This window comes from Aphelocoma coerulescens, chromosome 1 (genome assembly GCF_041296385.1).
Source record: "Aphelocoma coerulescens isolate FSJ_1873_10779 chromosome 1, UR_Acoe_1.0, whole genome shotgun sequence".
Lineage (NCBI taxonomy): Eukaryota > Metazoa > Chordata > Aves > Passeriformes > Corvidae > Aphelocoma > Aphelocoma coerulescens.
The window spans coordinates 64,193,240-64,205,339 of record NC_091013.1 but is presented as its reverse complement, the minus strand read 5'-3'; the positions used below and the strand labels follow the sequence as shown (position 1 = coordinate 64,205,339).

Sequence of the window (12,100 nt, the reverse complement as noted above, 5' to 3'; positions counted from 1 at the left end):
ACAGCACAAGATTCTTACACATAACATCACCCCTTATCTACTCCAATATGGTGTGGGCTTTTCTCAGAACAGGTGAAACAGACATTAGGAATTCTTTTTTCACAAATGGCTGGTCAAGCACCAGAACAGGCTGCCCAGAGATGTAGTTGAGTCACCATCCCTGGAAGTATTTAAAAGACATGTAGATGTGGCACTCAGGGACATGGTTTAGTGGTGGACTTGGCAGTGCTGGGTTAATGATTGGACTCAATGATCTTAGAGGCCTTTTTCAAATTAAATATTTCTATGACTCTATGATTCTTGTTCAGCTTTGGATCCACCAGTATCCCAGATCTTTTCTGCAGAACTGCTGCCCAGTTCTCTGTCCTGTGTCTGATCATTTCTGCTCTGCATTCACGAGCATGACATCAGACCACCCATATGGAGCACATCATCATCTCAGCATTCCCTGGCATTTGCCAGCAGCAGAAGCCTACAACAGAGCAGAGGACCAGAACCAGGATAAGGCAGCACTTCCCCAGTGCACTATTTCAGTTTCTAGTAGTGTGTGGCTCAGGGCTTGTTTGAATGTTATGCTGCATCTTTTTGGTAGATTTTCCTTTACGTTTGTTTGACTGCTCATTGACCTGCTGACCTCATCCAAATGCCTTCTAACAATTCAGGCCACTTGTCCAATGTGTCAAGATCACTTTTTAATTCCAATCTTAATCTCCAATACCCTTGTGGTCCTTCCCAACCTAACGTTACTGCCACTTTAATGAATGCACCCTCTATTCCATCATTCAGCACATCAGTGGGACACACTGGCAGCAGACACGAGGGTCAGGCACAGGCCTTTCTACACAGCCCTTTCAGTCACATGGATGCTTATAAGGTTAGCAAGTATAAAATCGGAGGTGGACAGCACCTTGCTTCATAGTTCTTAACCTGGGAATCGTAGTCCTGTTTTTCCTAGAAATGTATCAGTTGCAGTGCCGGCTGACAGCCTCACACCCCCAGGGCAGGGTTTGGGTGAGCTGACCTGGTGCAAGCAGTGCCACAGCTAAAACGGGTTTGTGGCTGCGCAGTGACCTCTGTGTCTGTTCGGAGAAGTGCAGCGGCCAGCGAGAGAAACAGAGCTCTCAGGGTCCCAGCTGCAGGGAGAGGAACTGTAAATATTGAAAAGGCCAAGGTAAGTACACCTGCATTTGTTCTGAGTGCAAGAGGGGTTGTTGCTGAAGACCTTCCTTGCATTCTAAAAGTGATGCCTTTGTCCGGGCTATCTTCATCTATCTAGTCCAGTCTAACATGGTCTATCACTTGTGAATAGATCTGACCTGATAAGCTACACTGATGATCAAAGCTCAACTCTTTCAAATACTAATCTTGGGATCTGGGATTCTGGCTTAGTACACTGCCAATGCAAATCTAAATTATGAATTTTGGCTCGAGATCCAAACCAGTCGAAGGATTGCCAAGCACTGGAAGACTGGCTATATTCATAACCTGAATATAGCCAGTCTTGAATGAATTCACCTGAAAGAATCAAACTGATGGTCTGGTTTTGTGAGATCAATTCCCAGTTAATAAGAAGGAGTAGAAAATAATGATCAAATCTTTATTGCCTGGAAACGCCCCAGGGAAAGAACTTGAAGGAAACCAGTTAAAAGCTACAATTTCCATCTGTGTTTGTTGAACGAGGGGCTACAAAGTCACAGCTCTTTGTTTCAGTCCTAAATTCCAGACAGATTTGTGAAGAAAAATTTGAGCTGATCACAGGCATATCATGCATTTTCTCTCCCAAAGCCTTTGTGCTGGGAGATGTACTGGGGAAGGGGGCACTGGGCACAGACTGTCCTGCCAGCCTCTCCGCAGTGCCAGGGCTTGCTCAGTCCTTTAATCTTCATTTTTCCCGTTTCTTTCTACCAGGAGATATATATGTGTGTGTATATATATATATATATATACTTAGGATGCTCTCCCCCACACCCAGCAAATGATGTAAAACATCACCACTATGATGCGACTTTCACAGCCTTTTACAAAGGTTAGAACTGGTGCCATCCCTTATGTCATAGCCCAGTATCACCTCTCTTCCTCCAGCCTCACTTCTGCTTTATTTCCACTGATTGCACCTTGCAGGAGACTTAGCTGAAAGCAGGATCTCCTCACTTTTCTTACAGCTCAATGGGAGTTGCCACAATGGGCTGAAAATATACTGTTTATTTAGGGAAAGAACGGTGTAGTATCAGCTGTCATCTGGCACTTTATCCAGATGCTAACACTTGATGGAAGGAACACTGCAGTAACTCACAACTATCTGAGGTGTAGCTTCCATGAAAAAAGCTTCTTGTGAGACTCTGCAGACACCTGCCCAGAAAATCCTCCTCAAATAGTATTAGAAGACTAATCAATAAAACCACGGGATTCCCATCAGTCCTTTGGGATTTACACAACACCAAAGGTGAGGTGCACTATCAGGAAAACCTGTCACATCATTTTGGGTGTCAACTGGCAACTAAAAAGGTGGAGGGAGAGAGGGAAGCTCCACATTTTTAACCTATCACTCTGAAATGTGGATCCAACTCTGGCTGGATATGAGAAGTGCTTGAAGAGGCTGCCTGGACAGAAAGAAGGTGAGGAATACTAAGGTTTTCTCAAATGTTTCTGAAAAAAAAAAAGAAAAAAAAGCATTTTCAAATCTAATTCATCACAAAGTATCAGCACATGACATAATTCTCTGTTTATATGGGATCACAGGAAAATTTCAGCGTTGGTACCTCAGTGAAGCCTATGCCAATTAAAACAGTGCTACCTTCAGCTTGATACTGATTTAACTTAACTCCACATCAAACTGGCGTTCACACAGGAGCCTTGACCCATTTAAAAGATGCATTTTTAAATGACATCTCACATTTTACACCTGCAACTCTTAATACAGACCTACAGGCAAGGCAAAGCAACCCGAAGGTCCACCTGCCTTCACACTGTGCTAAAGGGTTTCTACCCTGACTTCAGTGAATTGAGTGAGCTGATGAATTTGTAAGAGGTTTCTGGACTACTGCAAAAATATCCATTTTTCTAGCACAGTCTCTCAAAAATAAAACCAAATTGAAGCACACCTACTAACTGGATGTTTTTAGCTGCATATTACACTATGTAGAAGGAGCCAAATGTTCCCCTGTCACTTAACACACTGCTAAAGATGTAAGTTGCTCTGTTTCTACTGTGGTTTGTAAAAAGAGGGGATATCTTTTATCAGGCCAGCTGCCACTGAGAAAAAGAAACAGATAAGCTTTTGGGCAGAAGCCCCTTCTTCGGGCCTGAAAGAGCAGCAGTAGTCTTGAAGGTAAAACCAGCAGAAAATTACTTATAAATTTAATTAGATTATGTAAGCAGCTAGACCATCTGACAAAAAAGGACACTGATATCTGGAGCAAAGGAAGGAAGAGCAAGGGAGGAGGAGATAAAAAGGGAGCTCTGCTGGCACACACAAAGAAAGCAATGAGCAGTTTACTGCCTCAGGATAGTGAGGGACAGGGAATTGTGTCCTGTGCCCTGATGTCTCTGCCAAGTCCAGGATCATTAGCAGCACTACGAGCTTCAGGTCCCATGGTGTCTTTTGAAGGTATTTTATCAATGCCTCTTAAGAATCAGAGTTCAAGTGAGGTCTAGATTTGTTTCAGCTGTGACAGGCTTCTGCAGAAAAGTATGTCCAAAGGGGGAAAAAGAGGTCTAGGCATTACTATCCTTCTGTCTTTCATCTCGACCCTCACTGCTGGGCTAAATCTCACTTATCCTTGGAAAAATAAGAAAAATATACCTGCCCCAGCCAGCCCTTTCACAAGTGCAGAGGCGGTGTCTCTGAACATACCCAACTCAATTTCCCTGAGGGAGTAATAACAGCAAGAGTCTAACAACTTCCTAATTATTTCCCTGTTTTGAAAACATCACTTATTTGGAGGAGGTCCAGCACCCAGTAGAGCAAATGCATGTCCATGTACACCCAGTAGGGCGAATGACTGTCCGTGTCCCCGTGTCACGGCCCTTGCAAGGTCCAGAGCCCCGCAGCAGTGCTTCCCTGGGGCACTTGGGAAAAGCTGGGAGCGCTTCTCCTTGGAAGGTCAGTGTGTGGATTTACGAGGCTGCCTGTGTTAAATGGCAAGCTAGTTTGGAAAATGTGGGTGCAAAGATACTTTGTAATACAACACAAGGAAAAGAGAGTGGATATGCATAATTGCCTCCCTAGAAAAAACTACTGAGGAGGAAGAAGGGGTGCATAGATGTGCCTGATGCCTTAGGACCTAAGGTATCATGCCCAAAAGCTGTACCATCTTGCACCAACTGGCAAAAAGAAAGTGAAAGTGTGATCATCCCAGCTCGGTGACTCTGAGTAATGAGAAATGGGCTAGTGATGACACATCCCAGACACCTCATAAGAAGTTAGACAAAAAGAAAAGTGTTACTGAGAGCTTAAAAGATTAGAAGAAAGAGGAAAATTAGTGTTGAAACCCATGAAATGGAACCACAGGCAATGAGGGAGAGGCACCAGCCCTGCACTGGCACGGGGCAGGACTGGTTGCTCTCCAGAGGTCCCTGCCAGCCCTGACCTCCTCTGAGTTGGGAAAGATGAAACTCTGCTCCCCATTTTGCGAGTTGAACATGAGTCAGCAGTGCCCTGGCAGCCAGGAGGGCCAACCCTGTCCTGGGGTGCCTCAGGCACAGCATCGCCAGCCGGGCAAGGGAGGGGATTGTCCTGCTGTGCTCTGCACTGGGGCAGCCTCACCTCCAGTCCCATGTGCAGTTTTGGGCACCACGATATAAGAAAGACATTTAGGAGCTATTAGGTTGTCCAAAGGAGGGCCCCAAGGATCATGAAGGCCCCTGAGGGGAAGACGTACGAGGAGCGGCTGAGGTCACTTGGTCCGTTCAGCCTGGAGGAGACTGAAGGGAGGCCTCCGTGCAGTTACAGCTCCCTGGGAGGGGCAGTGCCGCTGCTGCTGTCGCTGCCGGTGTCGGTGCTGCTGTCGCTGTCGCTGCCGGTGCCGCCCCAGCCCGCGCTCCGAGAGCCCCGCGCTCCGAGAGCCCCGCGCTCCGAGAGCCCCGCGCTCCGAGAGCCCCGCGCTCCGAGAGCCCCGCGCTCCGAGAGCCCCGCGCTCCGAGAGCCCCGCGCTCCGAGAGCCCCTCGCGCGGCGGTTCCGGGCGCGGCCGCGCGGAGGCGCCGCTGGCGGCGGGGCGGGGCGGTGCGCAGTGCGCGTGCGCGGTGACGCGCGGGGCCGTGCCCGCTATATGAGCCCCGGCAGGCGCTGACTCGGCCCTTTCCGCCCCGCTCCCGCCCCGCGCCCGGGTCGCTGCGCTGACACCCCGCGCCCCCGCCGCCCCCCGCCGCCGCCATGATCATCTACCGGGACTGCATCAGCCGTAAGGGCGCGGGGGGGGGGGCGCGGCGCGGCCGGGAGGGGCGGCCGGGCTGCCGCTCGGAGCGGGGGGGGAAGCGCGGCCCGGGCCCGGGCGCTGGGCCCGGCGGTGCCGCCGCGCATGTGCGGGGCTGGGCCGAGGCGGGGGGGGCGCGGGGCCCGGGGGCGGGAGCGGCGGGGGGAAGGTGGTGGGTGCCGGGAGGTGGAGGCTGACGTGTGTGTATGTGTGTGTGTGTGTCTGTCTGTCCCCCACAGAGGATGAGATGTTCTCGGACATCTACAAGATCCGGGAGGTGGCGGACGGCCTGTGCCTGGAAGTGGAGGGGAAGGTGAGTGCCCGCCCCGAGGGAGGGAGGAAGGGACGCCGCGGTGACTCACGGCCGGTGGGGAGTGGGGGTGGCATCCCTGCGAAGGGCCCGAGGAGGGAGGGAGAGAAGGGAAGACCAGTGCCTGGTGCTGCCGCGGGTGGTGCCTAAGAGAGCCCGGGTCAGCTAGGGTAGAGTGTGATGGAGTTTGGGTTAGGCACGGGAGGGGGAGTCATGCTTGGGAGGCATAGAATCATGGAATGGTTTGGGTTGGAATGGACTTTGAAGATCATCCAGTTCCAACCTCCCTGCCATGGGCAGGGATACCTTCTACTAGATCAGGTTGCTCAAAGCCCCATCCAACCTGGCCTTGAGCACTTCTAGAGATGGGGCATCCACAGCTTCTTTGGGCAACCTCTGCCAGTGCCTCCCATGTAAAGAATTTCTTCCTGATAGCTAATCTAAACCTGCTCTCTTTCGATTTGAAGCCATTCCCCCTTCTCCCATCCCTGGGAAAATCAGTACTCAAGCTGCAGCCAGGTTCCTTGCACTGAACTGTGTCTCTGGAGTTATGCCCTGCTGTCAGGTCATAGGTGTGTAAGAGCAGTAGCGTTAAGGTTTTTTGCAGAGCCGTTAAGTTTTTTGATGTCTCTAAATCTAGATGGTCACCAGGACAGAGGGTCAAATTGATGACTCTCTAATTGGTGGCAATGCCTCTGCTGAAGGTCCTGAGGGAGATGGAACAGAAGCCACGGTCATAACTGGTGTTGACATAGTAATTAACCACCACCTTCAGGAGACCAGCTTCACAAAAGAATCCTACAAGAAGTACATCAAGGATTACATGAAAGCGTAAGTGTCGGAAGGCTTTTCCTTTCAGTGGGATGGAGTGGGTTTACGTGCTTGAGATTATAAAAACAGCATTGGGTTTATTCATAGTAGGTGTTAGTTCTGATACAGGTGTGAAATTGGCTGTGAACTTCAGTAATGTCTTAATGCTTGGCAGAACTGAAGCCCTGAAGAATGAGTGCTGGAATATCTATATTTATCTTGGCTGAGGTAGAGGACTTAGTTACGTGCTTTGGATCTTACTTGTAACCTTGCTGTTTTCTTTTGTATTTCTCCATGCCAAACCTTCATGTGGAAGGGACTGAGGTGATAAAAAAAAGTTTCCTGAAGCTTTTCTAGCATGACAGTGTAAACGTCTAAAAAACATGTGCAAATGGGACTTTTTGCTAGTTCAAGGTGTAATTTCTGTTGCTTTCTGTTCAGTGGGATTAATACTGATGGTGAAAATGCTTCGTGACACAGATGGGTGACACTCTTGGTGCTGTGGAAGAGGCTTGCTGATTTTTGCTGATTTTTGCCTTTTTTATTAGCCTAGTAGTATAATGAGCTTTATAGGAGTGGCAGGCACTGTTTTGTGATTTCACTTGCAAAATTTAATTAAAATTTGGGGGCTTTGAGAAGGAGTGGGAGGAAAGGCAGCAAAATCAAAGTTTGATAGGTAGCAACTCTTACTGCTATGACACCCCGCCAGACAGTGAAGTTATTTAACTAAACATGTTTTCAGAGCTTTTTTTTTTCCCCCTTCCAGAATCAAAGCCAGACTTGAGGAGCACAAGCCAGAGAGAGTAAAGCCTTTCATGACAGGGGCTGCAGAACAAATAAAACACATCCTTGCCAACTTCAAAAACTACCAGGTAACTTATGTTTCCTTAACAGCAGTGTTGATAGCTGTGATTGGTTCATTTGCTGTACTGATTTGAATAATTTTGGGGGCTCCTGTTGTGAGGATGCTAACCTGACCTTTTCTGAGAGTATTAGGGGCCCTGAGAGTCAGGGAGGAGAAACAGCCAAAGACTTTTAGGTGTTTGGGGATCTCATTTCAGCTGGTAATGCTTGTAGTTAGCTACATTTGTTGTTAGGGCAATTTAGGGACTCTGGAGTTAGACTTGAAAGGTGGATACTTTGGCCCTTGCTGTGTCTTCCTCTTTTCACAGCAGCATGGTAAAATTAGAGAATCACAGAATGCTTTGGGTTGAAAAGCAGCATTGAGTTCCAATCCCTTGCCATGTGCAGGGACACCTTCCACTAGATCAGTTTGCTCAAAGCCCCATCCAACCTGGCCCATGAGCACTTCCAGAGATGGGGCATCCACAGCTTCTCTGGTCAGCCTGTGCCAATGTCTCACCACCCTCACAGTAAATTATTTCTTCCTAATATGTAATCTAAATCTGCCCTCTTTTGAGTTCAAAGCCAATCCCTATTGTCCTATTGCAGCATGCCCCTGTCAAAAGTCCCTCCAGATTTTTTTTGTAGCCCCTTTAGGTACTAGAAGCTGCTGTAAGATCTCCCTGGAGTCTCCAGGGGTGAACAGCCCCAACTCTCTCAGCCTCTCCTCATAAGGGAGGTGCTCCAGGCCTCTGACCATCTTAGTTGCCCATCTGGGCTTGGTCCAGCACATCTTTCTTATGTTGGGGTCCCAGCTCCAGAGCTAGATGCAGCACTCCAGGTGAGGGCTCAGCAGAGCAGAACAGCTGTCACCTCCCTTGGCCTGCTGGTCACTCCTCTTCTGATACATTTGGGTTTCTGGGGTGCAAGCTCACAGGGCTGGGTTACGCTGAGTTGTTGTCAACCAACACCCCAAGTCTTTCTCCTGAGAGCTGCTCTCAATCTGTTCTCAAGCCCAGCCTGTATTTGTGTGCGGGATTGCCCTCAACCAGGTGTAGGATCTTGCACTTGGCCTTTTGAACTTCACAAGGTTCCCTTGGACCCACCTCTCCAGCCTGTCTAGGTTCCTCTGGGTGGCATCCCTTTCTTCTGGTGTGTCATCCATGGTGGTATGGAGATGGACAAGCTGCAGAGAAGGAAACTCCTTGTGGCTGGTCAAAGACTTTTAAAAGGAAGACTCTTAAACTGAGCTTGGTGGTGTTGAATTGTTCATGTGTAAAAAGGCATTTTCTCCTGATAATAGCTGACTAAATGTCTCAGTAACACATTCCTCTGAAGTTCTTTGTAGGAGAGAACATGAATCCAGATGGAATGGTGGCTCTCCTGGATTTCCGTGAGGACGGTGTGACCCCATATATGATTTTCTTTAAGGATGGCTTAGAAATTGAGAAATGTGTAAGTACTGACCTGACCTGGGTGAATGTGCCCAAGTACATGGTGAGCTCCTTCATCACTTGTTCTCCTGTACCCCTGTTAAAGTTGAGCAGTAGCTGCCAGTTAAAAAACAGTGTAAGCACAGCATGATGGGTGCTTCATACTATATAAAGGGCCTGAAACTTATGAGTACTATTCAGTTGTACTGAAAGGGGATGTAGTGTCACTGCAGTGACTCATGGTGACTTAATGGCTAAGAAATGCAGAAGGGATTGCCCTGGTGAGATGTGTGTAGTTGGGAATGGGTTTAAACTATTAGCTTAAAGAGCAGGTCCTCTGAAATGGAGCACTTCTACTTTGGATCCCTTTTGTGGGGGTTAATTGTGAAGTACCTTGCATGGCCATGTCCCATCTTCTTTCACTTAATCTGATGGCCTTCTACAAGAACTGTCAGTTTAAATATTGCTCTAAATTTGGGAACACAGTAATATGTGACCAAGTACTTAACCTTACTCTCTCTGGAATCTCCAACTACCTGAACTCAGGACAGCTCCTGTGGTTTGCTTTATCTACTCTGTATTGGAATGTGGTTGCCACAAGACAGTATTGGGGTCCCAACACTTGTGGGTTTTTGGCTTGTTTGGAGACCTGTGGAATTCACTGCACTGTGGGATCACCAGTTGCTTTGCCCAGTCATTGTGGACTTGTGAAGTCTGTTTACAGACAGCTAAATTTATCTGTAAAGGCTCTTACAGGCTTTCTGGTATGCAAATCATCTAAAGATGAGCTAGATTCTGGTGTGGAGCAGTAGCCCAACTAAATGAATACTTTAACTGGCAGACAGACACAGCACCTCCCACAGCCTGATGGAGGGGTGATGTCTGTCCTGGCCCTGGAAGAGGTGATCACCTGGAAGGTACCTCCTGGGAGCAGAAGCTTCTGTGCATCTCCTCTACAGGGGCATACCTTTTGGATGTGTTGTTTGGGTAACTCCATCTCCTTCAAGGTGGAGTGAAAGAACAGTAGCAGGGTGTTCCCATGTGCAGTAAAACCTCCTTCAGCTTCTTGGTGCAGCTGTTTTCAGAGGCAGCATGTACATTGTAAGCTCTGGTACTTGTTTTGGATGTGCTCTTACTTGAGAGGAAATCTGAACCTTGGTGTGTCAAGCAGGAAGGGTGTGAATGAGTTTTCCACATGGCTTGCTCAGCAGCTGGTGGGTGCCAGTTGCTCTGTACAATTGTAAAAATGATCAGCATCCTCTGATAGACCATGGGCACTTTTCCTGTTGCTCCCTGGTTTGCACTAAGATGCAAAAATAACTTCCTTGCGCTTTCTGCCTGCCTGACTGTGGCAGCCCAGATTGAATTAGGGAATACATGAATAAGTTACAGAAACTTACTGTGACTGTCATGACCTTCAGCTAACACTTGCCACTCTTGTTTCAGTAACAAATCAAACAGTATGGTTTTGGATCACTTGTCTTCATAGCTGGCTGCTGTTTCTTCTTCATCGGCACAACACCAGGAATCGGCAATGTCTAACAACTGGACTGATGTCATCTTGAGCTTTATTCACTTATTTTGACCCTGATTTGGAGTGGAGGCATTGTTAAAAAAAAAAACGAAAAAAACATCTATCATGTAGGTTGTCTAAAATAAAACTCATTTAAACCCATTCTAGGTGATGTCTGTTGGTTTTATGTGTCTCTCAAGGTGACTCGAAGGAGAGGTTGCACCAAGGATTGGGTGCTGTCAGTAGCACAGCTGGTGCTGGTGCACTACAACTGGACTGTTTCCAGACAGATTTCACTGTTTGCCTGTGGCACTGGAGTGCAAAAGTAGGTTGAAGTCAGTAAGGCAAAGTCCAAGAAATGTCATAATGGAGTGGACCACCTTTATCTTTTGGGATTGTGCAGAGACTTACCTCTGGAAGAGATAAGAAATTAATAATGAAAACATCTCAGAATGGAATATGTGCCACTCAAGCTGAGGGCTGGCTGAGCTGCTTTGTCAGACAAGTGTACTTGAGTCTCTCTGGAGTTGTAGTATGTCTCCAAGATCAAGGGAGGAGGCTGAATAGGGACACTGTGGAGAAAAGGTGAAATGGCTGTTTTCCAACACAGCCTGGCTGTGGTACTTTGTATTTGAGAGCTGTTGAGGGAGCATATTAACTAGAATTTAGTCAAGTAGCAGGATTTTTCTGTGCTTGGCCTCTTGGAGAGAGATGTTGGAATGGCCTAGCTGTGCCCTAGACTTCCTGCAAACTGGTTGAATGTCCGTGCTTGAGAAGTGAATGTAACTTGCTGTTCCTGCCGTGTTCCTTGTTAGGGAATGCATCTGTTTGACAGACCTGGAGCAAACACTGTTGCTTCTCTGGTTCTCTCTGAGATGCAACAGTAACAGGTTCCTTGCGCTTTCTGCCTGTCTGACCTGGTGGCAGTTTGGATTGAATAAAGGAACACAAATTTCCTCAGAGCCCCACCTGGTGCAAGTAAGTGGGTGTCTGTTGCTGCTGTGTGCCTGACCAGGGATGTTGCCTTGGACTGGTAATCATTAACTTTCTTCCCGCTGCAGTGATAGCAGAGACATAGGTTAAGGTGCCTGAAAGGGGAGGGCATGGCCCACGTGCCAACTGTTTATCTCCTACAGAGTTTCTTCGTCTTCGCTGTCCTGTGTCAGTTTTTGGCCCCTGGTGCTGGAGGGTGGAGGTGGGGGTCTGCAGGGGTGAGATAGATGTGGCAGCAGGCTGGGAGGAGTGAGAGACTGTGGAGGAGGGAATGGAGTATGCCCTAGTTATCTCTGAGGTTCCTGTCTGGTTAAATACACCCTCTTTTAGTTCTGTGGGAACTTCATTTATATAAATATATAATTTTTTTAAGCTTTTCCAAGTAAGAATTTTGGATCAGCTGAGCTTCTGGATGAGGTACAATTTTGGTGTAACCTGTTTCAGTGGGGCTGAAAGGCAGGGAGGCAGGTTCAAAGCCTGGATAAAGTCACTGAGGCAACTCTTGCTTTCCTTGCAGAGGATGTAAATGGGGCCAGGTGAGGATGTTATCTTCTCTTTTCTGTTGCATCTTCATTAAAGATGGGAGCATTAAAGGAGAGGGAGAGGAAACACTTAGTTGAGGCTTTTGCTTCTCAGTTGAGTAAAGTTAGTCTGGGCAGGGCAGCGCTGGTATGGCTGTGCTGCCCCTCATAGCCCTGGCTCCCACTTCCTGTGAGTCAAAGTTTAAAACTGGAGCTGATAGGTGGGAGTGAAAATGGCTCCTGCCCCTGCCTGCCTGGTTCTGCC

At 48.0% G+C, this 12,100-nt stretch overlaps 1 protein-coding gene and 2 non-coding genes across 3 annotated transcripts; all 3 read left to right on the top strand.

The window, feature by feature from the left end:
- The first annotated feature begins 5,293 nt into the window (after window positions 1-5,293).
- On the top strand, window positions 5,294-10,483 carry TPT1 (tumor protein, translationally-controlled 1). Its single transcript, XM_069010291.1, has 6 exons — window positions 5,294-5,400; window positions 5,652-5,725; window positions 6,363-6,553; window positions 7,299-7,404; window positions 8,714-8,830; window positions 10,255-10,483. Exons 1-6 carry the CDS (start codon window positions 5,373-5,375, stop codon window positions 10,255-10,257), a joined length of 519 nt encoding a protein of 172 aa, XP_068866392.1. The 5' UTR covers window positions 5,294-5,372; the 3' UTR covers window positions 10,258-10,483.
- On the top strand, window positions 10,060-10,189 carry LOC138120206 (small nucleolar RNA SNORA31). The gene has a single exon (XR_011155780.1). It is a non-coding gene; the product is annotated as a small nucleolar RNA SNORA31 (small nucleolar RNA).
- A 656-nt stretch (window positions 10,484-11,139) lies between the features above and the next one.
- LOC138120211 (small nucleolar RNA SNORA31) lies at window positions 11,140-11,274 on the top strand. Its single transcript, XR_011155783.1, has one exon. It is a non-coding gene; the product is annotated as a small nucleolar RNA SNORA31 (small nucleolar RNA).
- Window positions 11,275-12,100: the final 826 nt, after the last annotated feature.